The sequence below is a fragment of the Pan troglodytes genome, chromosome 20 (genome assembly GCF_028858775.2).
Source record: "Pan troglodytes isolate AG18354 chromosome 20, NHGRI_mPanTro3-v2.0_pri, whole genome shotgun sequence".
NCBI classification, from domain to species: domain Eukaryota; kingdom Metazoa; phylum Chordata; class Mammalia; order Primates; family Hominidae; genus Pan; species Pan troglodytes.
In genome coordinates this window covers 55,659,764-55,685,664 of record NC_072418.2, presented here as the reverse complement: position 1 = coordinate 55,685,664, position 25,901 = coordinate 55,659,764, and the positions used below count along the sequence as shown (strand labels likewise).

The 25,901-nt window shown below is 44.4% G+C and overlaps 1 protein-coding gene and 2 pseudogenes across 8 annotated transcripts; 2 read left to right on the top strand and 1 right to left on the bottom strand.

Annotated features, from left to right (window-relative positions):
* Nucleotides 1–3,573: 3,573 nt before the first annotated feature.
* Nucleotides 3,574–25,270, top strand: ZNF28 (zinc finger protein 28). 8 transcript variants are annotated; one of them, XM_054672738.2, is made up of 5 exons: nt 3,574–3,819; nt 6,948–7,035; nt 14,626–14,752; nt 17,497–17,614; nt 21,099–25,270. In XM_054672738.2, the coding sequence occupies exons 2-5, from the start codon at nt 7,021–7,023 to the stop codon at nt 21,184–21,186; spliced, it is 348 nt and encodes a 115-aa protein (XP_054528713.1). In that variant the 5' UTR covers nt 3,574–3,819; nt 6,948–7,020; the 3' UTR covers nt 21,187–25,270. The 8 variants fall into 8 exon arrangements, with proteins under 8 accessions (XP_054528713.1, XP_054528712.1, XP_063658299.1 ...); XM_024351977.3 differs by having other exon boundaries at nt 3,580–3,819; nt 21,057–21,311; XM_054672737.2 differs by lacking the exon at nt 17,497–17,614 and having other exon boundaries at nt 3,579–3,819.
* Nucleotides 12,018–14,288, bottom strand: LOC104003434 (polyadenylate-binding protein 2-like; annotated as a pseudogene).
* On the top strand, nt 23,300–23,828 carry LOC134809123 (zinc finger protein 888-like; annotated as a pseudogene).
* Nucleotides 25,271–25,901: the final 631 nt, after the last annotated feature.

Genomic DNA, 25,901 nt, shown 5'->3' with positions numbered 1-25,901 from the left:
CATGCGTGAGCCAAAGAGCTCGACATGATAAATGTTTTATTGTGGTATTTCATCCTGCAAGTCTTGAAATATTCCACATTTTCAAGGTAGGAAACAAGATAGCTTACTGTTTTTCATCCTCCTTGGAGCATTTTCTGAATGAAGACACGTGAGTCCTTCCCAGTTTTTCACTGTTACCAAGAATGCCACACTGGCTGCCTGTGAGTGTGCTGACTTCGCTACATGTATCTGGAGGGTTCCTGCAGGAGGGGCTATTGAGAAACTGACTGCTTCTTCTAGGACGTGGCATTTCCTCATTTCTTAGCTCTGGGAAGATTCCATCCGTACCCCCAGGTGTAAAAGCGCCCTCTCTGAGAACATGAGAGAGCACCATGTGCCCTGCAGCCTCTGCATTTCAGGCTCAAGCGATCCTCCCATCTCAGCCTCCCAAGTGGCTGGGACTACAGGTGTGCACCACCGTGTCTAGCTAATTTTTGTATTTTTGGTAGAAACATGGTTTCAACATGTTGCCCAGGCTTATTTTGAATTTTTAGTCCCGTTATTTCTAAGTCTCTGTTTTATAAATTTGTGTATAATTTCTTGGGATCATCCATGTTATGTCTTTGTATATCTGGTTATGTTCTGTTGGAACTTCAGCAGTTCAGAAATCAGCCAGCTTTCACGGTTTTTGGTGTCTGACTTCAGTGAGGAAGAACACTCTCCAATCAGACTGGCTAGAGATTCCTGAGACCTCTCCAGATTTTTCTTTATTTTCGTCTTTAAAGTTAGTTATTTCTTTTTTTGAGATGGAGTCTCTCTATGTCACCCAGGCTGGAGTGCAGTGGCACAATCTCAGCTCACCGCAACCTCTGCCTCCCAGGTTCAATTGATTCTTCCGTCTCAGCCTCTTGAGTATCTGGGACTACAGGCGCGCACCACCACACCTCGCTAATTTTTGTATCTTTAGTAGAGATGGGGTTTTACCATGTTGGCCAGGCTGGTTTCACAGTCCTGACCTCAGGTGATCTGCCCACCTCGGCCACCCAAAGTGCCGGGATTGCAGGCATGAGCCACCGCAACCAGTCATGGATAGCTTTAAATCAACAAAGTAATAAGTTGTGTTAGACTGTCAGCCAACCGGCAGGTAGACATATCTTTGTATTTACCTGGATGCCTATGTAAGAAAAACTTAAAGAGGAGGCATTTCCTTTGTTTTTGAGGACACCCTACTGTGGAACTGGTAATGTGTTTTTTTTGTTTTTTGTTTTGTTTTGTTTTGTTTTGAGACGGAGTCCCACTCAGGCATGAGCCACTGCGCCGGCCATATATATATATTTTTTATTATTATTATTTATTTTTTGTTTTTGAGACGGAGTTTCACTGTTGTTGCCTGGGCTGGAGTGCAATGGCGTGATCTTGGCTCACCACAACCTCCGTGTCTCCTGGGCTCAAGCGATTCACCTTCCTTAGCCTCCCGAGTAGCTGGGAATAGAGGCGCATGCCAACAGGCCAGGCTAATTTTTGTATTTATAGGAGAGATGGGGTTTCTCCATATTGGTCAGGCCGGTCTCCAACTTCCGACCTCAGGCCATCTGTCCTCCTCGGCCTTCCAAAACGCTGGGATTACAGGCTTGAGCCACCGTGCCTGGCCTGAAGTGGTATTTTTTAGAAAGTAACTAAACCTTTTTTCAGTTTAATGACCCAAGGATGTATTTCTGAAGGTCTTGGGAGCGATCCTTGTAAGGCAAACTACAAGGGAGATAGTACCTATATCTCAGTAGGAAATTAAATAATTCAAACATCAAATATTTCAAATTTAAAGCTACGGACATTTAAATAATTCTGAGCCTTGAGAGGAACGTGGTCATGCAACCTGAGTCCAGTGGTGTGCAGGCGCAACTTCTGAGTTTTACTGGCCAGGTGCGGTGGCTCACGCCTGTAGTCTCAGCACTTTGGGAGGCTAAGGTGGGTGGATCACTTGAGGTCAGGAATTAGAAACCAGCCTGGCCAACATGGTGAAACCCCGTCTCTACTGAAAATACAAAAGCATTAGCCAGGCATGGTGGCGTGTGCCTGTAATCCCAGCTACTCAGGAGGCTGAGGCAGGAGAGCTGCTTGAACCCGGGAGATGGAGGTCACAGTGAGCCAAGATTGCACCACTGCACTCCAGCCTGGGCAACAGAGCAAGACTCCATACCAAAAACCAAAAAAACACAAAACAAAAAAAAAAGTGCAATAAAATTTAGTTTCCTAATATAAATTTTAAAAAAAGTTTACCTGTAAATAATTAGGAAGACTAACCTGTTGGCATCATTGTCCCTTCTTATGGAGTGATAAACTAACCTTCCTTGAAGTGTATCAGTCCATCACCAATCAACTTGCTGCAGCCTATGCACTGGTCTTGAATGGAAAATGTGATTCTGGTAAAGCTTCTCTGTCTTTCCCTGTGTGTGAAACCTTAACGTCTCTACTTGGGAACACGGGCCCCCTTCATTTGGAGTTGACGTTTCCAGGTGGCTATCCTCAAGCTTTGTGTTCCAATAAACTCTATAATTAATTATGTATTCTAAATTTTATTATTTACTGCTGACGTCAGTTTCTGTCGGATTGTAGGAGCCTCACTAGAGACGGCATCTGTCGCCATGTTGTAAAACTCACACTTGCCAAAAAGACGTGGGTTAAAGTAATTCCCCTCTCTCTGCATGAAGCTAACTAGCTGACACAGATGGTAACCTCCATTACCAAGTACAGCCAGGATGAACTATGTGTGACCAAGGGTGTTGTTAACTAATCTTCCCTGAGGACTGATTAGTGTTTATCTTGAAAACACGTACTTAATGGGTTGCATAGAACAATGAAGTTTCTTTCTCTCTTTTCAACCTCTTAGCTGTTTGCCTCTATTTCCCAACACATTCTGGTCTAAGGCTTATTTATTAATAAAATGGTTCTTATTTCTTCCTGTTTTGTCATGAAGATGATTTCTCATTTCGGGGAAGATTTTTTTAGTTTTCAGTTGTATTTTCTCAACATTTAAAAAGCAAAGTAAAGAGTATTTCCTGGGCCAGGCACAGTGGCTCACGCCTGTAATCCCAGCACTTGGAGAGGCCAAGGCAGGCGGATCACTTGAAGTCAGGAGTTCGAGACCAGCCTGTCCAACATGGCGAAATCCTGTCTCTACACAAAATACAAAAATTAACCGGGCATGGTGGTGTGTGCCTGTAATGCCAGCTACTCCGGAGGCTGAGGCAGAAGAATCGCTTCAACCCAGGAGGCAGAGGCTGCAGTGAGTCAAGATCTCGCCACTGCACTCCAGCCTGGGCGACAGAGAAATAGCCTCAAAAAAAAAAAAAAGAAAAAAAAGAAAAAAAAAGGGGGGGAAAGAAAAAATGTAAATAAAAAGGAGAAAGTAACAGATCTCTTTTACAAATGTGCTGAGACAACTAACTGGATATCCACATGGAAAAGAGTAATGTTGTATCCCTGTCTCGCACAAGCAAATTTTATTTATTTTTATTTTTTTTTAGAGACGGAGTCTGGCTCTGTTGCCCAGGCTGGTGTGCAGTGGCTCGATCTCAGCCCACTGCAAGCTGTATCTCCCGGGTTCAAAAGCCTGAGAACATGGCCTGGGAGGAGGCTGAGACTCACAGGTCCCGCTGCGGCCCCGCCCTCTGCGGGTTCTAAAGGGCAAGGTCTCGCCGCTGCGCGCCCCGCCCACACCTCACCCGGGCCCCGCTCACCTCCTCGTTGGCTCCACCCAGGCCTGGTTTCTGTCCTGCGCGCGCAGATTCGCGCAGACCAGGAAGCGGATCCCGTGGAATGACGGTCACGCCGCGGCGGGCGGTGAGTTTTGCTCTGTGTGGTGTTAAGTCTGCGCTTCCCAGGTCCCCGGCACTTCTGTACATGGGATGTGGGGTCCCCATAGACCTGGAAGTTCTCCCCTTTCTTCCTTCACTCAGAGCAAATGGAGATGTTCTACTGGGAGTCCGGAAGCCCCTTCTTTTTAGGTTTAAAGTCGCCCTGAGGCTGGTCCCGTCCTCGGTCTTTCTGCTACAGGGCAATGTATACACTTCCTATCGCGTAGTTTTCCTGCTCAAAGCCTTTTTTTGACTCCTTCCGCACTGCTCTTTTTAAAGTCCTCACCCTAGAGGTGTATCTCCGCCCTGTGCGCCTCCCAGCCTTACCCTCCTGGGTTCCTGGAGCACAGCGCGGCGACCCCAGTCCCGGGAAGGCTGCGTTCTCTGTCTGGTCCTGGGATCCTGCGGATCCCACCCTTGTCCGAAGGCGGCGTCGCTCCCCACCTCCCTCCTCCTCTTGCTGGGCCCTGCTGCTCCCCAGATCTCCCCTCCGCAGTCACCGCTTCCCCTGAGCCTGCATTGGAGAGGTGCCTGGGGCTTGTCCTGTGACACGGGGTGTTCTTGCCTGCCCAGCTCCAGCACTTGGAAAATGCGCTTCTCCGAGATGCAGGAGTCTTACTCCAAACCCTCTTGTGATTGTGTGGGCCAAAGGGATCAGGAGACAGAAAGAGGAACTAAGAGAGCAGTAGAAAACCTGAGACAGAGAAAAGAAGAATGAGAAAGACCCATAACAGATGGCAAAGTAGAGGATGGTGAGGGATTTGCCAAGAGACAGCAAAAGTGATAAAAGATAAGAAAGCAGGAGGAGAAAAGCAACTGGAGAAATGTAGAGAAAAGCTAGATGTACAGAGAGATGAAGGACAGACAGCAAGGTAGGGAGAGGGGCAGAAATGTGGAGGCTCATCAGAGTGAGGGAGAGGAGGAGAGATGTGGAGCCAGGGCAGACAGAGCAGAGTGGTGCTGGTGGCAAGGAGAACAGAGGGAGAAGCACAGCAGGGAGGACACCTGGGGATCTGGGGTGCCCGATTGGGTCCAGGGGGTTATAACAGAGAAGAGAGAATTTAACAGGGAGAGCAGAGAGGGGAGAAGAGGCAGAAATCTATGGAGATTGAGGACGATCTAAAGATTGGGGAGAAGGACCAACAAGAGGTTAAATAAGTTGCAAGGATGGAGCCCAGCTAATTTTTGTATTTTTAGTAGAGATAGGGTTTCACCATGTTGGCCAGGTTGGTCTCAAACTTCTGACTTCAGGTAATCCACCCACCTCCACCTCCCAAAGTGCTGGAATTACAGGTGTGAACCACCTCAGCTGTCCACCTGTGTATTCTTGATTGAAAAAATTTGCTTATGTCTTAGTTCTACAGCTGACCCTGTTTCCCTGTTTTCAAGGTCAAGAGCTGTGTGTTTACACTGCTGCATTTTATAAATGTTACTGGGATTTTCTTGTAAGGAAGAATTCAGTGTTGGGAGTCAATTTCATCCGAACCTTTCAAAAGAATTTTCTGTAACCCAGGCATGTGAAAAATGCTTCTCTAATTTTAAGAATGGGATGATAAGACCAACCCATCCCATTAGCCCTTCCAGGCCACCATGTAAGAATTCAGGTACACCTTCTCACTCATCTCAGACCTTCTCAGGGTAACTTCGTGAAAATGTTTCCCACTCTGCGCCCCAGTGAACCTCCCTGCATCTTTGCGACGAAGGGCTAGACCAGAAAAGCTCAACCTAAGTGACCCTGACCCCTGAAATGATTGGCAAAATAGAGGCGGTGTCTGGGTGTGGCTTTTTTTCTGGGAGAGGGGAGTGCCCAGTTGTAATTAGAATTTTCAGTGGGATGCAGTACCCCAAAAATGAAAAAAAAAAAAGCAGAAGAATGGAAGAAACAGAGCGGTAGACTCAGAAACAGAGAGGATCTTCGGAGGCCTTTGTCTGTATTAGAATATCACGGCTACATCTAAAGCAGGTCATGTCAGTGCCTGGCAGGGAACCCTCCACCTGCTTCCCGTGTTCCCCAGGACAAAAGCCCAACTCTTCACTTTGGCTCCACAGCCCTGTGTTCAGGGTCCCTGCCAGTGTCCAGCCTCCTCCTGGGAGCTTGCCCTCATCTGACTCCCTCTGCCCCAGTCACATTTGCTTTTCTCTTTTTTCAAACATCAAAATCCTTCCTGTCTCAGGTTGTTGTCCCTGCTCTTATTCAATGTTTCTAAATGAAGATGGCACTGTCCCTTTCTCCTTCAGGTCTAGGCTCAGAGCTGTCTCCCATGCCCTCCCACCCCCATCTGAAGTTCCCTCTGCCCATCAGTGTCTATCACATTACTCAAGTCTTCTTATCTCTGTGTCAATCCCATCAGAAATGCACTTTTTTTTTTTTTTTTTTTTTCAGACTCACTCTGTCCTCCGGGCTGTGAGTGCAGTCTTGTGATCTTGGCTCACTGCAACCTGTATCTCCTGGGTTCAAGCAATTCTTGTGCCTCAGCCTCCCAAGTAGCTAAGATTACAGGTGTGTGCCACCACACCCTGCTAATTTTTGTATTTGTATTTGTATTTTATTTTTATTTTTGAGTCTACGTAAGCCCAGCTACTTTTTGTATTTTTAGTAGAGACAGGGTTTCACCATGTTGGCCAGGCTGCTCTTGAACTCCTGACCTCAAGTAATCCACCCACCTCGGCCTTTCAGAGTGTTGGTATTACAGGCATGAGCCACTGAGCACAGCCCAATTTTTGTATTTTTAGTAGAGAGAGGGTTTCTCCATGTTGGCCAGGCTGGTCGCGAACTTCTGAGCTCAAGTGATCCTTCCACCTCAGCTTCCTAAGTAGCTGGGACCACAGACACACAGACGCGCACCACCATACCTGGCTAAGTTTTTGTATTTATGGTAGAGATTTCCTGAAGGGGAGCTCACCCCAGCCCAGCTCCCCACTGCTGCAGCGTGTGTGTGGGCTTCTCCAGGAGGAGAGTGGGGGTTTTCCTGTAGGAATTTTTTGTTCGTGGTGCGGTAGGCAGCATAGGGGACCATATTTCCTCAAGGTGAAGTCTCGTTTGTATGTGTTGTTGTGTTACAGGGAGGGGATGTGTTGATTCTGAGCAATAAACAACATATTTTTAACATTCAGGATTGACTTCTAAAGAATCCTGGTACGTGAGGAAGAAACCCAGAAGAGGAAGAGGAAAGCAAAGGAGTCAGGGATGGCTCTTCCTCAGGTGAGATGATATTCTCGGTGGATTGTTCTGTCTCCTTCCTTTCAGAAACGCTGGGCCTTGGAGTTGGGAATCTTCGCTGAGTCTGAAGTGTCCTGCCTGATATGTTTGCTCACACTCACCCATGCCTTCCTTCAGTTCATCTCATCTTGCTTAGATTCCATCTCTTGTGACCCAGTGACATGAACTTGGGAAGAGGCTGCACTGGGCATGGTCCTGGGAAGGGCTCACACCCAGACATGGATGGAGACGGGGTGAGGGTCCCGTGGTGTCAGTGCTGTTGGGCAGCAGGGATTGTTCAGGGGCCACATCTGGATGCTCTGTCAGCTCTCTGTGGACCAGGATTAGAGCAGCTGCCAATGGGAGTCACGTATTAATGTGCACAAAGTACGTGGCAAATTCTAGAAAAGGAAACCAATAAGGGAAAATCTTTTCTCCCTGATTTTATACCACATTTTTAGTTAATTGAGTGAGTTACTGTGTTTCTGACTCCAAAAATCTTACTAATTAGAATGGAAAGTTCATACATAGATGAATAATACATTAATGATTCCTTCATTATTATTATTTTTTTTGAAGCGGAGTTTCACTCTTGTTACCCAGGCTGGAGTGCAATGGTGTGATCTCAGCTCACCGCAACCTCCGCCTCCTGGGTTCAAGCGATTCTCCTGCCTCAGCCTCCCGAGTAGCTGGCATTACAAGCATGCGCCACCATGCTCAGCTAATTTTGTATTTTTAATAGAGACGAGGTTTCTCCATGTTGATCAGGCTGGTCTCAAACTCCTGACCTCAGGCGATCCGCCTACTTTGGCTTCCTAAAGTGCTGGGATTACAAGCGTGAGCCACTGTGCCTGGCTTATTCCTTCATTATTTTAAGAACATGAAATCAATGTAAATAATAGGAGATTCATTCAACCATTCTTAGCACATCCAGCTCACGGAGACTATGGTGTTACTGTGGAGAGGCTTGTGAAACAGGTGCAGGTGTTTTTGGTAAAAATGGTTGCAATTTTTCTCTAATATTGGAGAGTACTGCTTTTTTATCTAAGAGGATAAAGCTGTATTCTCAGTCAACGTTTTATTATTATTATTATTATTATTATTATTATTTTCTGAAACGGAGTCTTGCTTTGTTGCCCAGGCTGCAGTGCAAGTGGCATGATCTCAGCTTACTACAACCTCTGTCTCCCAGGTTGAAGCGATTCTCTGTCTCATCCCACCTAGTAGCTGGGATTATAGCTGCGTGCCACCATCCCCAACTAATTTTTTTTTTTTTTTTTTTTTTTTTTGAGACGATGTTTTCACTCTGTCACCCAGGCTGGAGTGCTTTGGTATGATCTTGGCTCACTGCAAGCTCTGCGTCCTGGGTTCATGCCATTCTCCTGCCTCAGCCTCCCAAGTAGCTGGCACTACAGGCACCCGCCACCATGCCTAGCTAATTTTTTGTGTTTTTAGTAGAGACGGGGTTTCACCGTGTTAGCCAGGATGGTCTCGATCTCCTGACCTCGTGATGCTCTTGCCTCGGCCTCCCAAAGTGCTGGTATTACAGGCCTGAGCCACCGCACCTGGCTCGCCTGGCTATTTGTTTTGTATTTTTAGTAGAAACAGGGTTTCACCATGTTGGCCAGGCTGGCCTCGAACTCCTAACCTCAGGTGGTCTGCCTGCCTCAGCCCCCGAGAGTGTTGGGATTACAGGCGCAAGCCACCATGCCCAGCCCCACCAATTATTATTAAATATAAATGGTTATATTTCACCGTCACATGATGTACATATTTTGTGGTAAAACTCCAAGCAAAGCTGCAGCTTAGACCCTTGGCCATAAGGCATCTCCTTTCCCTGTCACATCCTCCACCCTCCTTCCAGCCTCACTGGGGAGCCGCTACTGTCAGTTCTGTGTTAGGTGTCAGAGCAATTCTTGTACACGTGTATTTCTGCATCGTTATGAGACTTTAAAAAAAATTCTGTTGTAAATTAAAGAAAAAATTTTATGTATTTTTTTTTTACTTTACGTTTGGGGCTACATGTGAAGGTTTGTTACAGAGGTAAACTCACGTCATTGGAGTTTGTTGTACCAATTATTTCATCACACCGGTATCAAGGCCAGTACACAATAGTTATTTTATTTTATTTTATTTTTGAGATGGAGCCTCACTCTGTCACCCAGGCTGGAGTGCAGTGGTGCAATCTCGGCTCACTGCAAGCTCCACCTCCTGGGTTCACACCATTCTCCTGCCTCAGCCTCCTGAGTAGCTGGGACTACAGGCACCCGCCACCACCCCCAGCTAATTTTTTTGTATTTTTAGTAGAGTGAAGTTTCACTGTGTTAGCCAGGATGGTCTCGATCTCCTGACCTCTTGATTCACCTGCCTCGGCCTCCCAAAGTGCTGGGATTACAGGCGTGAGCCACCGCGCCCAGACATTTTTTTTTTTTTTTTTTTTGAGACTGAATTATGATCTTGTTGCCCAGACTGGAGTATTATGGCATGATCTCGGCTCACTGCAACCTCCACCTCCCGGGTTCAAGTGTGTCTCCTGCCTCAGACTCTTGAGTAGCTGGGACTACAGGTGCTTGCCACTATACCTGGCTAATTTTTGTATTTTTAATAGAGACAAGAGTTTCGCCATGTTGGCCAGGCTGATGTTGAACTCCTGTCTTCAGGTGATCCACCAGCCTCAGCCTCCCAAAGTGCTGAGATTACAGGTGTGAGCCACTGTGCCCAGGCCCAATAGTTATTTTTTCTGCTCCTCTCCTTCCTCCCACTGCCAAAGTATCCTTTCCACCAAGGCGAGATTCCTCTTCAGTTAAACAAATCTTGCTACTTTTTATATTTTAAAAACCTTTATATATATAAATATATATATACACATACATACACACATATCTATACGTATACGTACATATATACACACACGTATACTTTGAAAGTCTGGGGAAAATGACAACTTTGTTATTAACATCTAATTTCTTGTGAGTCTTTGAAGGTTTTATTATTTTTTGGGCATATATATGCAAAAAAAGATTTTGTACTTTGAGTAATTCTGTTTTCATACATTTATTTTATTTTGAGACAAGGTCTGGCTCTGTTGCCCAGGCTGGAGCGCAGTGGCGTGATCTTAGCTCACTGCAACCTCCACCCTCAGGCTCAAGCCATCCCCCGACCTCTGCCTGTCAGGTAGCTGGGACCACAGATGTGTACCACCATGCCTGGTTAATTTTTTTTTTTTTTTTTTTTGGAGACAGAATCTTGCTCTGCAGCCCAGGCTGTAGTGCAGTGGTGTGATCTTGGCTCACTGCAGCCTCTGCCTTCCCGGTTCAAGCGATTCTCCTGCCTCAGGCTCCTGAGCAGCTGGGAATACAAGCGAGTGCCACCATGCCCAGATAATTTTTTGGTATTTTCAGTAGCGATGGGGTTTCACCTTTTTAGCCAGGATGGTTTCCATTTCCTAACCTCGTGATCTGCCCACCTCAGCCTCCCAAAGTTTTGAAATTACAGGCGTGAGCCACCTCGCCCAGCTTTTTTTTTTCTTTTTGAGACAAAGTCTCGGTTGCCCAGGCTGGAATGCAGTGGTGTGATCTCGGATCACTGCAGCCTCTGCCTCCCAAGTTCAAGTGATTCTCCTGTTTTAGCCTCCCAAGTAGCTGGGATTATAGTCACGTGCCATCACCCGTGGCTAATTTTTTTTGTATTTTTAAGAGAGACGGTGTTTCACCATTTTGGCCATGCTGGTCTTGAACTCCTGACCTCAGGTGATCTGCCTGCTTCAGCCTCACAGAATGCTGGGATTACAGACACGAGCCACCATGCCCAGCCCCACCAATTGTTATTAAATATATATTGTGATATTTAAACATCACATGATGTGTATGTTTGTTTAGTGGTAACGCTCCAAGAAAGCTGCAGCTTAGGCCCTTGGCCATAAAGTATCTCTTTTCCCTGTCACGTCCTCCACCCTCCTTCCAGCCTCCCTGGGGAGCCGCTACTGTCAGTTCTGTGCCAGGTGTCAGAGCAAGTCTCATACATGTGTATTTCTGCATCGTTATGAGGCTTTAGAAGAAATTCTGTAGTAACTTAAAAAGATGTTTTTCTTTTTTTTAAAGCCCAAACAATTTTTATTTTCAAAAATAACTTTATTCATGACACATATTAAAAAAAATTCCCACCCCTGGAAATGAGCTAAAAGAATAAACCAAATCCATCTTCCACCTCCCTGTTCCCACTTCCTCCCATTCCCTCCAAATAAAAGGGAAAAAAAGCCAAAGGAAAACACAACACAACAAAACAAAAAACTGAAAAACACAAACACTCCTAAACCCCCCAAAACAAGGTAGTGCATTTCCCCATGGGGAAGGGAAATTTACAGTGGAGCTGCTGGGAGCGGAACGGAGATCTTCTGGCTGCAGAAACCTGCAAACAAAGACACTCAACACAGAAAAAGAAACACAAAAGGAAACAAAATAGACCACCAGGCAATCTGGAGAGGCAGGGAGCCGGAGAAGAGGGGTGGGGTGGGTGGTAGACCTGGAGGGACAGGAGCAGGCAGGAGGGGACTGAAAGGCGAGGAGAAGACAGAGGAAAGGTAACAAGCAGAACTGTTTGTTGTCCTTCCAGAGCCCCGGGTAAAAAAAAAAACCTCCTGCCATCCACGCCCGCCTACCCTTGAGCAGCCCCTACGGGGGCGAAGTGGGGCAGGGAAACATGGGGAGCAGCTTGCACTGTTGAGACGTGTCCATGGCGAATCCCCAGAGTGAATAAGCCGCCCCCTGCCCCACTCCCTGGGCCTTCCCCTGCTCCCCAAAACAGGTCGCTCCTCAGCAGTTTGTTAGGGATTCTCTGTCCTTCCACAGTATATCTTTTTTAAAAAATATATATATATATTTTTCCATCAAGGTCATCTTCTGGTTTTTTTTGTTTTTTGTTTTTTTTTTTTTTGATTCTTTTTTTCCCCTTTCTTTCCTCTTTTTTTCCTCTCTCTCCTAATACACATTTTTTTTAGTAAGGGGAATACGGTGATGTCGCTCTAGCCCGGCCCCTGTAGACGCGCCCCCAGGACCTGCTGTTAAAACCACTGTAGAATGGGGAGCGGGGACTGCTGTAGCTGGTGGTCGGGGCGCGGTAGCGGGCTCGCGGAAGACCCCGGTCTGTTGTGCTGATGCCTGGTCTGTTGGTTCGTTTTGGGATCCCCTTGATTTGCCTTCCTCTAAATAGGGACTCCTCCAAGGCCAAGGAAGTCCTCACTGACTCTTTGAGAACTCTATATATGCAAACCCTTTGGGATGACCACTAAATTTGTCACAGAGTATGGTAACATGGTTGACTGAACCACAGCCGTGAAAGTGAGCTTCCGGCTCTTCTGCTGTTGCGCCGCAGTCCCCATTGCCAGCACTGATGGAACGGGCATCAGCCTCCATCTTCTCCTCAATGGACGTGATCACTGGGCCAGCATTGCCTGGAGGTAGACTCACATTCATCTGCTTCTCTGCGTCGTTCTGTAGCTCCTTTAGCTTCTCAGCTTCTTCGTCCACCTCCCTGACTCCAGCTTTGATAGCTTCCAGCACCGGGTCCTCAATGGCACCGTCCCCCGGGTCACCCTCGACCGGTCCCGGCTCCTCCCCCTCCTCTTGGCTGCCGGTGGCTCCTGAACGAGGCCCGGGTCCTGGAGCTCCCAGGCACGGGGCGCGGGGCTGGAGCGGCTCCTCTTCGGGCTCCGGCTGCAACAGCAGCTCCTCAGGCTCCAGTTCCTCAGATTCCAGGCCGTTCCCATGGTCCCCTGCGCCCCCCGGGGCAACCTCCCCCGCCTCCCCACCGGCCCCGGGCACAAGATGGCGCCGCCGCCCCGGCCCGGAGCCCGGACAGCCCGCAGGCCCAGTGCTACTGCCACCACTGCCACCGCCGCCGCCGCCGCCGCCGCTCAGACTGGGCTCCTTTTTTTCGCTCTGTCACCCAGGCTGCAGTGAAGTGGCATGATCTCCGCTCACTGCAACCTCCTCCTCCCGGGTTAAAGCGTTTTGCTGCCTCAGCCTCTCGAGTAGCTGAGATTACAGGCAGCCAACACCACGTCTGGCTATTTTTTGTATTTTTAGTAGAGAAGGGCTTTCATTATCTCGGCCATGCTGGTCTTGAACTCTTGACCTGGTTATTCGCCCGCCTCGGCCTCCCAAAGTGCTGGGATTACAGGCGTGAGCCACCGCGCCCAGCCCATAATAGTTATTTTTTCTGCTCCTCTCCTTCCTCCCACCCTCCACCCTCAAGTAGACGCCAGTGTCTATTTTCTTCTTTGTGTTCCAGTAAATATTTTAGTTTGATATTTCATCCTGCTAGTTGTGAATTTACATGTTGTCATGTTAGTAAACATGGCTAGCTTGCTCTTTGACATCTGCATTGGAAATTGGCTGAATGACAACACGTGTGTCCTTTGCAATTTTTCCCTGTATAAAGAGTGCCTTAGTGGCTGCCTCTGTGCACGCCTGCGTTACTACAGGTATCTGAAGATTCCTCCAGGTCAGGCAGTTGAAAGGGTGATTGCTTCTTCTGGGATGGGGCATTTCCTGTTTTCTTAGATCTGACAAGATTCCCCCCTGCCCGCAACTGCCCAAGTGTCCTTTTCCAGCAAGATGAGATTCCTCTTCAGTTAAACAAAACTTGCTACTTTGTATATTTTTAAAAACTTCATATATGTACATACACATCCACACACACATGCACACACATATACATACAAATACATACATACACACATATGTATATATTTTGAAAATCTTTTGTATTTTGAAAATCTGGGACAATTGACAACCCTTTGTATTCACATCTAGTGTTTTGTGAGTCTCTAGGTTTTATTATTTTGTGAAAATATAGAAACACAATTGATTTTTGTACTTTGAGTAATTTTGTTTTCATGTATTTTATTTTATTTTGAGATGGGGTCTCGGTTTGTTGCCCAGGCTTGAGTGCCCTGGTGGGATCACAGCTCACTGCAACCTCCACCCTCAGGGTCAAGCCATCCTCCCTCCTTAGCCTTCCAAGTAGCTGGGACCACAGGTGCCTGCCACCAGGTCCAGCTAATGTTTTGCTTTTTTTTTTTATTTTTTTATTTTTTTGAGACGGAGTTTCTGTTGCCCAGGCTGGAGTGCAGTGACACAGTCTGGGATCTCTGCAACCTGTGCCTCCCAGGATCAGGCAATTCTGCCTCAGCCTCCTGCGTAGCTGGGATTACAGACATGTGTCACTGTGCCCAGCCTGTCTCTTACTGTGGACATTGTCATCTTTTAAGACATCAGTCATGCTCTCTCTCATCTAGACAATGAATGTCACTTGGTGTGTCTATAAAAGTTTCAAACATTTTTATAACAGGAATCCAACACTGATTTTTTATTTATTTCTTGAATTTTTCACAAACTTAGGAATTTCATACTGAAAGTGTGTCTTGATCACTTCAAAAAGTATAATAAAAACATCATGTGGTGAAAAATCCCTCACTCGGATTTGTGAGAACACTCACTACAACTAAATCCATGCTTTCCCCCTCTCTTGTCATTTTCTGTAAAGATAAGAACTCCACCATAACCATTTGGTTAAAATGTGTTTTCATTTCAGGGTCTATTGACATTCAGGGACGTGGCCATAGAATTCTCTCAGGAGGAGTGGAAATGCCTGGACCCTGCTCAGAGGACTCTATACAGGGATGTGATGCTGGAGAATTATAGGAACCTGGTCTCCCTGGGTGAGGATAACTTCCCTCCTGGGGATGTGCCCTTGTGTATCTTTGTATTTTCTCTTGTTGCCTCTTGGGAGCCACATCCTTACTTGACTAAAATGGAAGCCGTATTGATTTTGAAATGAAAAGCTTCATGATGTAGCATCTGGACTTTCACTGTCCCCTTTGTTTAGAGGTTCTGCATTCTTCATGATAGCTCAGTGGAGCTTCCAGAAGTAAAGTAGGCTTAAAACCTTATGGCAGCCTGGTCGTGGTGCCTCACGCCTGTTATCCCAGCACCTTGGGAGGCCAAGGCGTGTGGATCACTATGGGTGAGGAGTTCAAAACCAGCATGGCCAACATGCAGAAACCCTGTCTGTACTAAAAATACAAAAGTTAGCCGGGCATGGTGATGCATATGTGTAATCCCAGCTCCTAGAGAGGCTGAGGAAAGAGAATTACTTGAACCCAGGAGGCCAAGGTTTGCATTGAGCTGAGAACACACCACTGCACTCCAGCCCGGACGACAGAGCAAGACTCTGTCTCAAAAAACAAAGACAAAAACAAACCTTATGGCAGACTTTAAAGATATCCAGTTCCCTGTTTGCTTCTCCTGTGCTTTCGATTCTGTAGTTCTTGGAAGAGAGCTCGATGTCCACATACTACATATTACAGTGCTCCGCAAGCATTCAGAATGAGGCAGTCAGTGGAGGAATTTGAGAAATATTTTCCTAGATTCATCTGTAATGTCTTCTTTCCTGCAGAAACATAGGGCTGGGACTCTAGAAAAGCTCCAGCATGTTATGGTCCTTTCTTTTTATAAGCAGGAGTCTCTTTCTGACCTGCTGTCTCCATGTTGGAGCAAGGGAAAGAGCCCTGGACTGTGGAGAGTTAAGTGAAAATAACAAAAAAATCCAGATGGGTGGGAATGTATTACAGGTGTAAACGCAGGTAAGAGCTCAGATGGGCAGAGTGGAAGCTCCACCTTCAAATAGTGTGTGGGGAAACTCTCTGCAAGTGGGAGAATTCTGTGGCAAAAGAAAAGTTTAAATCCTCACGTCTCTGAAAAGATATCTTTCTTTGCCCCCGCTTATCTCTCTGCTCTTTCTTTCTATTCTTTCTTTCTCTCTTTTTTTATGACAGAGTCTCACTCTGTTGCCCAGGCTACAGTGCACTGGTACGATCTTGGCTAACTGCAGCCTCTGCCTCCTGGGCTCAAAGGATGCTTATGCCCCATATTCCTGAGTAGCTGGAACTGCAGGCGCTCACCACCATGCCCAGCTAATTTTTGTGTTTTTAGTAGAGACGGTGTTTCACCATGTTGGCCAGGCTGGTTTCAAACTTCTGATCTCAAGTGACCCACTTGCCTCAGATTCCCAAAACACTGGGACCGTAGGCATGAGCTGCCATGCCTAACCATTGTTATTATTTTAAATAGTTTTGTCTTGTAGTTCTTTAGATATTTGGGCAGAGGTTATTGTTGCAGGTATGTTAAACATATTAAAGTTATAGCATAATAAAGAAACTTAAAATTACCATAACCTGGACGTGTGCAGTGGCTGACACCTGTAATCCCAGCACTTTGGGAGGCTGAGATGGGCAGATCACCTGAAGTCAGGAGTTCAAAACTAGCCTGGTTAACATGTTGAAACTTCGTATCTACTAAAGTTACAAAAATTAGCCAGGTGCCGTGGTGGGTGGCTGTAATCCAAGCTACTCAGGAGGCTGAGGCAGGAGAGCCACTTGAATCTGGAAGGCAGAGGTTGCAGTGAGCTGACATCGCACCGTTGCACTCCAGCATGGGAGACAGAGTGAAACTCTGTTTCAAAAGAAGAAAAAAAATTCTGTAACCTGCAAAAATGACTTCTTCTTCTCCACTAGAACATTTTTTTATTTGTCAGAATTATTTCTGTGTATGTTGCATTTTTGTTAACATATATGTACAGTGTTTTTCATGCCTTTTATTTTAAATATGAAAAAAGTTTAGTTATGAAGGTATACATATGCCAGTTTCTGTATCTGTCCTTTTATTAATTAATTACTTTATGTATTTATGAGACTGAGTTTTGCTGTTGTCACCCAGGCTGAAGTACAATGCTGCGATCTCAGCTCACTGCAACCTCTGCCTCTCGGGTACAACCGATTCTCCTGCCTCAGGCCCCTAAGAAGCTGGGATTACAGATATGCACCACCACACCCATCTAATTTTGTATTTTTAGTAGAGACTGTTTCTTTTTGTTGGCCAGGCTGGACTCGAACTCCTGACCTCAGGTGATCTGCCCAACTCATCCTCCCAAAGTGTTGGGATTACAGGCATGAACCACCATGCTTGGCCTATCTGTTTTTACTACCTTTACTGGAGAACTTTATTTATTTATTTATTTATTTATTTATTATTATTATTTTTGAGATGGAGTCTCACTCTGTCGCCCAGGCCGGAGTGCAGTGGTGTGATCTCTGCTCACTGCAACCTCCACCTTCTGGGTTCAAGCAATTCTCCTTCCTCAGCCTCCCGAGTAGCTGCAACTACAAGTGTGCACCACTACACCCAGCTAAGTTTTTTATTTTTAGTAGAGATGGGGTTCCACCATGTTGGTTGGCCAGGATGGTCTCGATCTCCTGACCTGGTGATCTGCCAGCCTCAGCCTCCCAAAGTGCTGGGATTATTGGCGTGAACCACCACACCAGGCCTGGAAAACTTTATATATGTTTGTGGGTTGGAGTTACTCTTTAGCCTTCTTTCATTTCTTTTTTTTTTTTCTTTGAGACAGATTTTCGGTCTGTCACCCAGGCTAAAGTGCAGTGGTGTCACCTCGGCTCACTGCAACCTCCACTTCCCAGGTTCAAGCAATTCTCCTGCCTCAGCCTTCCAAGTAGCTGGGACTACAGGTGAGTGCCAACACCGCGGGCTAATTTTTTGTATTTTTTTAGTAGAGACAGAATTTCAGCTTGTTAGCCAGGATGGTCTCAATTTCCTGACCTTGTGATCCTCCCACCTCAGCCTCCCAAAATGCTGGGATTACTGGCATGAGCCACCGCACCTGGCCTGTCTCAAGTTTTTAAAAACATGTTAGTGCTATTAGATGGCTTCAAGTATTGCAAGTTTTACAGTACAGACTCTTAACTTCCTTTGTTTAATAAGATTTGTCAGCCTTTGGTGATGTTGATGATGAGATGCTCTTTCTCCTGTCTCTGTCATTTCACTGTCCTGTTAGAAATAGCTTAGACTGGCCAGCTGTGATGTCTCACTTTTCTAATCCCAGCACTTTCAGAGACCAAGGTGGGTAGATCGCTTGAGGTCAGGAGTTTGAGACCAGTCTGGCCAACATGGTGAAACCTCGAATTTACTAAATGCCAAAAATGGGCTAGGTGCAGTGGCTCACACCTGTAATCCTGGCACTTTGGGAGACTGCGATCGGTTGATCACTTGAGGTCACGAGTTTGAGACAAGCCTGGCCAATATGGTGAAACCCTGTCTCTACTAAAAATGCAAAAATTAGCTGTGTATGGTGGCGTGCGCCTGTAATCCCAGCTACTTGGGAGGTTGAGGCAGGAGAATCACTGGAACCCAGGAGGTGGAGGTTGCAGTGCGCCAAGATCACGCTACTCTACTCCAGACCGGGAGACAGAGTAAGACTGGGCTGAGGAGGGAGAATCACTTGAGGTAGGAGAATCATGCCACTACACTCCAGCCTGGGTGATAGAGCATGACTCCATCTCAAGAACAAACAAAAAAGGAAATTGCTTAAACTGGGAGGCTTAAGACAAAGACATTGATTTCTCATGAATTTGGAAAGTGGGAAATCCAAGAGCAAGGTGCCAGCCAAATTGGTTCCTGGTGACAGCCTTCTTCATGGTTTAGCCCAGCCATCTTCCTGCTGTGTCCTAATACAGTGGAAAGAGGAACAGGCAACACGCTCTTTAATGTCTCTATAAATGCACTAGTCCTATTCATGAGTAGTCGACACCCATGCTAAATTCTCTCAAGGTCTGCATCTGCAGGAACATCCTATTAGAGAATACCACATCTACCAAAGCTTATTTGAGAAGTAGTTATTTATCTTATTTTATTTTTTTGAGATGGAGTCTCATCCTGTTGCCCAGGCTGGAACGCAGTGGCATGATCTCAGCTCACTGCAACCTTTACCTCCTGGGTTCAAATGTTTTCTGCCTCAGGCTACCAAGTACCCGGGATTACAGGCACCCTCCACCACACCCAGCTAATTTTTTTGTATTTTTAGTAGAGATGGGGTTTCACCATGTTGTTCAGGCTGGTCTCGAACTCCTGATTTACCTGCCTCAGCCTACCAAAGTGCTGGGATTACAGGCATGAGCCACCATGCCTGACTGTTAGTCAATTCTCATTCCTTATAATGCTGTATATTTTCTTGACCTCATATATCAGAAGGTAGTGATCTTAACATCTATTTCAGTTCTTATGTTGTGTGCTGGTGGTAAGTACAAGTTTTGGCTTTTTTCTTAAGAGGGAATTGTTTAGAATTCTTCAGTCTGTATAAATCTACTTGTTATTTTCTTGCTTGTTTTATCGTGGGTTGCAATATTTGATTAATTGATTTTTATGACTTTATATGTGAGTTTTCGGTATGTGGTATGCAATATAACTGACACTCCCCTAGATAATGTCACAAAGTGCCACAGGGTGCAGTGGCTCATGCCTGTAATCCCAGGTCTTGGGAGGCTGAGATGTGTGGATCACCTGAGGTCAGGAGTTCGAGACCAGCCTGGCCAACAGGTTTCACCAAACCCCATCTCTACTAAAAATACAAAAATTAGCCGGGCACAGTGGCATGTGCCTGCAGTCCCAGGTGCTCAGAACCTAAGGAAGAGACTCACATGAACCCCAAGGCAGAGGTTGCATTGAGCCAAGATCATACCATTGCACTCCAGCCTGGGTGACAGAGTGAGACTGTATCTCAAAAAAATAAAAATACATAAAATTTTTTTAAAAAGTCGGCTGGGTGCGGTGGCTCATGCCTGTAATCCCAGCGCTTTGGGAGGCTGAGGCGGGGGGATCACAAGGTCAGGAGATCGAGACCATCCTGGCTAACACAGTGAAACCCTGTCTCTACTAAAAATACAAAAAAGTTAGCTGGACATGGTGGTGTGTGCCTGTAGTCCAAGCTGCTGGGGAGGCTGAGGCAGGAGAATGGCGTGAACCCGGGAGGTGGAGCTTGCAGTGAGCCGAGATCATGCCACTGCACTCCAGCCTGGGCAACAGAGCGAGATTTCGTCACACACACACAAAAAAAGTCACAATGTGCCTGTTCCACATGGATATAGGTAATTTTGTAACAGTTATTCAGAAAAATATGGTATTAACATTTTCTTTTTTTTTTGAGATGGAGTCTCACTCTGTCATCCAGGGTGGAGTGCAGTGGTGCGATCTCAACTCACCACAATCTTTGCCTCCCAAGTTCAAGCGATTATCCTGCCTAAGCCTCCCAAGTAGCTGGGATTACAGGCACCTGTGACCACGCCGACAACTTTTTGTATTTTCAGTACAGATGGGGTTTTGCCACATCGGCCAGGCTGGTCAAACTCCTGATGTGAGGTGATCTGCCTGCCTTGCCCTCTAGAGGTACTGGGATTACAGGCATGAGCCACCATGCCCTGCCTTTTTTTTTTTTTTTTTTTTTTTTTTTTAGATGGAGGCTCATTTTGTCACCTGGGCTGCTGGAGTGCAGTGGTGTAATATTGGCTTACAGCAACCTTTGCCTTTGGCTTAACGCAATTCTTGTGACACAGCCTTCAGAGTAGCTGTGAGTACAGGCACGGGCCACCATACCTGGCTAATTTTTATAATCTTTTGTTATCTTGTCAGTGCTATGATTGTTTGACAATACAGAATTTCCATTGATTTTGGTTATCCTTACAACAGCTTGTTTTGGATTATTTACCAATATAGTATATTGTGTGGTTCTTTAGCATTTATTTGTATACACTAAATACGCTGTAAATATGAAGAATATATATTTTTCTTTTTTTGATGTGATAGTGATGTGTTTTTTGCAAAGTGTGATACACTTTAGGGTCACAGTGGAAAAACATTCCTTACTTTAGGCTCACACATGTTTGTGCCCTGTCAGTGTTTTGTCACGATATAGGAAATAGACTTTCATGGAATTGATTTGAAAGACATATAATCGCCCTTTATTTATTAAAGAATCTTACTCCTTTTGTGTTCCTAAACTTTGAAGATCATGTTTGGGAAGTTTAAAATAAGTATTGTTTTTTGTGTCATATTTACACATTTCAGTATTATACACCATCTGTACTTAATTGGAAACCTATTGGTATTTATATTTTGTAGATATCTCTTCCAAATGCATGATGAAGACATTCTTCTCAACAGGGCAAGGCAATACAGAAGTGATCCACACAGGGACATTGCAAAGACAAGCAAGTCATCACACTGGAGATTTTTGCTTCCAGAAAATTGAGAAAGACATTCATGGCTTCCAGTTTCAGTGGAAAGAAGATGAAACAAATGACCATGCAGCACCCATGACAGAAATCAAAGAGTTGACTGGTAGTACAGGCCGACATGATCAAAGGCATGCTGGAAACAAGCCTATTAAAGATCAGCTTGGATCAAGCTTTCATTCGCATCTGCCTGAACTGCACATATTTCAGTCTGAGGGGAAAATTGGTAATCAAGTTGAGAAGTCTATCAACAATGCTTCCTCAGTTTCAACAGCCCAAAGAATTTCTTGTAGGCCCAAAACCCATATTTCTAATAAGTATGGAAATAATTCCCTCCATTCTTCATTACTCACACAAAAACGGAATGTACACATGAGAGAAAAATCTTTCCAATGTATTGAGAGTGGCAAATCCTTTAATTGTAGCTCACTTTTAAAAAAACATCAGATAACCCACTTAGAAGAGAAGCAATGTAAATGTGATGTATATGGCAAGGTATTTAATCAGAAGCGATACCTTGCATGCCATCGTAGATCTCACATTGATGAGAAACCTTACAAGTGTAATGAGTGTGGCAAGATCTTTGGTCACAATACATCCCTCTTCCTTCACAAGGCGCTTCATACTGCAGACAAACTATATGAATGTGAAGAATGTGACAAAGTTTTCAGTCGCAAATCACACCTTGAAACACATAAGATAATTTATACTGGAGGGAAACCATACAAATGTAGGGTTTGTGACAAAGCTTTCACATGTAATTCATACCTAGCAAAACATACTATAATTCACACTGGAGAGAAACCTTACAAGTGTAATGAATGCGGCAAGGTTTTTAATCGACTGTCAACCCTTGCACGCCATCGTAGGCTTCATACTGGAGAGAAACCTTATGAATGTGAAGAATGTGAAAAAGTTTTCAGTCGCAAATCACATCTTGAAAGACATAAGAGGATTCATACTGGAGAGAAACCATACAAATGTAAGGTTTGTGACAAGGCTTTTGCATATAATTCATACCTGGCAAAACATAGTATAATTCACACTGGAGAGAAACCTTACAAGTGTAATGAGTGTGGCAAGGTTTTTAATCAACAATCAACTCTTGCACGCCATCATAGACTTCATACTGCAGAGAAACCGTACAAATGTGAAGAATGTGACAAAGTTTTCAGGTGCAAATCACACCTTGAAAGACACAGGAGGATTCATACTGGAGAGAAACCATACAAATGTAAGGTTTGTGATAAGGCTTTCCGGAGTGATTCATGCCTTACAGAACATCAGAGAGTTCATACTGGAGAGAAACCATACACGTGTAATGAATGTGGCAAGGTTTTTAGTACAAAAGCAAACCTTGCATGTCATCATAAACTTCATACTGCAGAGAAACCGTACAAATGTGAAGAATGTGAGAAAGTTTTCAGTCGCAAATCACACATGGAAAGACATAGGAGGATTCATACAGGAGAGAAACCGTACAAATGTAAGGTTTGTGACAAGGCTTTCCGGAGGGATTCACACCTGGCACAGCATCAGAGAGTTCATACTGGAGAGAAACCTTACAAGTGTAATGAGTGTGGCAAGACCTTCCGTCAGACATCATCGCTTATAATCCATCGTAGGCTTCATACTGGAGAGAAACCTTACAAGTGTAATGAGTGTGGCAAGGCCTTCAGTCAGATGTCATCCCTCGTATACCATCATAGGCTTCATAGTGGAGAGAAACCTTACAAGTGTAATGAATGTGGCAAGGTTTTTAATCAACAAGCACACCTTGCACAGCATCAGAGAGTTCATACTGGAGAGAAACCTTACAAGTGTAATGAGTGTGGCAAGACCTTCAGTCAGATGTCAAACCTTGTATACCATCATAGACTTCATAGTGGAGAGAAACCTTAAAAGTGTAATGAGTGTGGCAACACCTTCCATCACAATTCAACCCTTGTAAGTCATAAAGCCATTCATACTGGAGAGAAACTTTACAAGTGTAATGAATGTGGCAAGGTTTTTAATCAAAAAACAACCCTTGCACGTCATCATAGAATTCATACTGCAGAGAAACTTTACAAATAGGAAGAATGTGACAGAGTTTTCGGTTGCAAATCAAACCTTGAAACACATAAGAAAATGCATACTGAACAGAAACCACACAGATGTAAGGTTTATGACAAGATTTTTGAATATAATTCATACCTGGCAAAACATATTAGAATTCAAACTGGAGAGAAACCTTACAAATGTGATGAGTGTGGCAACACCTTTGGTCAAAATTCACACCTTGTAATTCAAAAGGCAATTCGTACTGGAGAGAAACCTTACAAGTGTAATGAATGTGGCATAGTTTTTAATCAACAGTCACACCTTGCAAGTCATCATAGTCTTCATACTGCAGAGAAATCTTACAAATGTGAAGACTGTGACAAAGTTGTCAGTCACAAATCACAGCTTGAAAGACAGGAGAATTCATACTGGAGAAAAACCATACAAATGTAAGGTTTGTGACAAGGCTTTCGGGAATGATTCACACCTGGCACACCATACTAGAATTCACACTGGAGAGAAACCTTACAAGTGCAGTGAGTGTGGCAAAGCCTTTAGTGGGCAGTCACCACTTATTCGCCATCAAGCAATCCATAGTATAGGGAAACTTGACTAATGTAATGATTGTCACAAAGTTTTCAGTAATGCTACAACCATTGCAAATCATTGGAGAATCCATAATGAGAGATCTTACAAGTGTAATAAATGTGACAAATTTTTCAGATATCGTTCATATAGCTATTCATCATCGAACTCATGCTGGAGAGAAACCTTATAAATGTCATGATTGTGGCAAGGTCTTCAGTCAAGTTTCATCCTATGCAAAACATTCATACAGGAGATTCATACAGGAGAGAAACTCACAAGTGTGATGATTGTGGCAAAGCCTTTGCTTCACATTCACACCTCAATAGACATCAGAGAATCCATGCTGGACAGAAATCTTACAAATGTCATCAGTGTGGTAAGGTCTGCAGTCCGAGATCACTCCTTGCAGACCATCAGACAATTCCTTTTGGAGACAGTTGTTTCAAATGCCATTAGTATAGCAAGCCATCAAGCATTAATTGACATTACAGTTAAATGAGCACTGACCTGAGTTTGAGTTGACTTAACATTGAGTTTTAGCATTAATTGACATTAAACTGTTTATGTTAAGAGGACTGGGCTGGGCACTGTGGCTCACGCCTGCAATGCCAGCACTTTGAGAGGCCAAGACTGGTAGGTCACTGGAGGTTAAGAGTTTGAGAACAGCCTGGCCAACAGACGGGAGCCACTTTTCCCAGCCTGTGTTTTCATTTCTATTCTTTCTTTCTTTTTTCTTTTTTTTGTTTTTGTTTTTGAGATGGAGTCTCTTGCTGTGTCATCCAGGTTGGAGTGCAGTGGCATGATCTTGACTCACTACAACCTCCGCCTCCCAGGTTCAAGCGATCCTCCTGCCTCAGTCTCCCGAGTAGCTGGAACTACAGGTGCGTGCCACCACACCTGGATAATTTTTTGTATTTTTAGTAGAGACTGGATTTCACCGTGTTAGCCTGGATGGTCTCGATTTTCTGATCTTATGATTCACCCACCTCCACCTCCCGAAGTGCTGAGATTATGGGCGTGAGCCACCGTGACTGGCTTGTTTTTTGTTTCTTTAACAAAAAGTTATGGGGATTTCTATGAGTATTGTGTTGAATCTAAATCACATTCGGTTATATAATCATTGAGCAATACTAATTTTTCCAATCAATATGGATTGTATGTGTATTTATATGTTTTTAATCATTTTGATCAATGTTTGTAGATTTCAAGGTACAAACTTCTCACCTTTATATGTTTATTCCTAAATATTTCTTACTTTAAGCTCTTTAGCAAATGGAAGTGGTTTTTAATTTTATTTTAAAATTATTTAATGTTAATGTATGGAAATTCAACTAATTTTTGGTGCTATTATTCTATTCTGCAAATACACTGAATATGTTTATTAGTTCCAGTTGTATTTTGGTTGACTGTGATTTTCTCCACAGATCATGTCATCTACAAACAAATAAAATTTGACTTCTTTCTTTCTGATTTGGATGAGTTCGATTTCTTTTGCTATTTCATTGTTCTGGCTGGGACAGCCAGCATTGATTGAATAGAAAGGGTGAGAGCATTCTTGCATCATGTGAGATCCTACAGGAAAAGCATTCCATTTTCCCTGATTGTTTATTTCCACTGTGGTCGTTTCATGGATTGTCTTTGTATTGTTGAGGTAAATTTCCTTCTCTAACTGTTTTGGGTAGGATTTCCATGATGATGTTGAATTTTGTGAAATGCTTTTTCTACATGTATTGAGATGATGTGGTTTTCATCTTTCATTATGTTCAAGTGGTATATCACATTGATTTGCTTGACTATGTTGAACCATCCTTGTATCTCAGAAATAAGTGGCACTTGCATATCTACAATCCTTTTTATATCCTCTTGAATACAGTTTGCTAGTACAAGGGGTCTTCACGAAGTTCATGAAAAAATACATGTTATGAGAAAATTGTGCATGATGTCACATTTTTTGCACCAAAATAAAATGGTACAAATCTGTTATAACATGTCTGAACAGGGTCTAGTTTGAAGCACTCAGAAGGGGAAAACATGAGTTTGAAAAAAGAAACAAAGCAATGTAAATTTTGCTAAAATTGAAACAAGAAGAAACATCAAATTT

Bases quoted from the DNA above. Each gene is read 5' to 3' on its own strand.
- ZNF28 (XM_024351975.3), top strand. The intron at 14,753-21,056 runs GTGAGGATAACT...TATATTTTGTAG, and splicing joins TAGGAACCTGGTCTCCCTGG to ATATCTCTTCCAAATGCATG.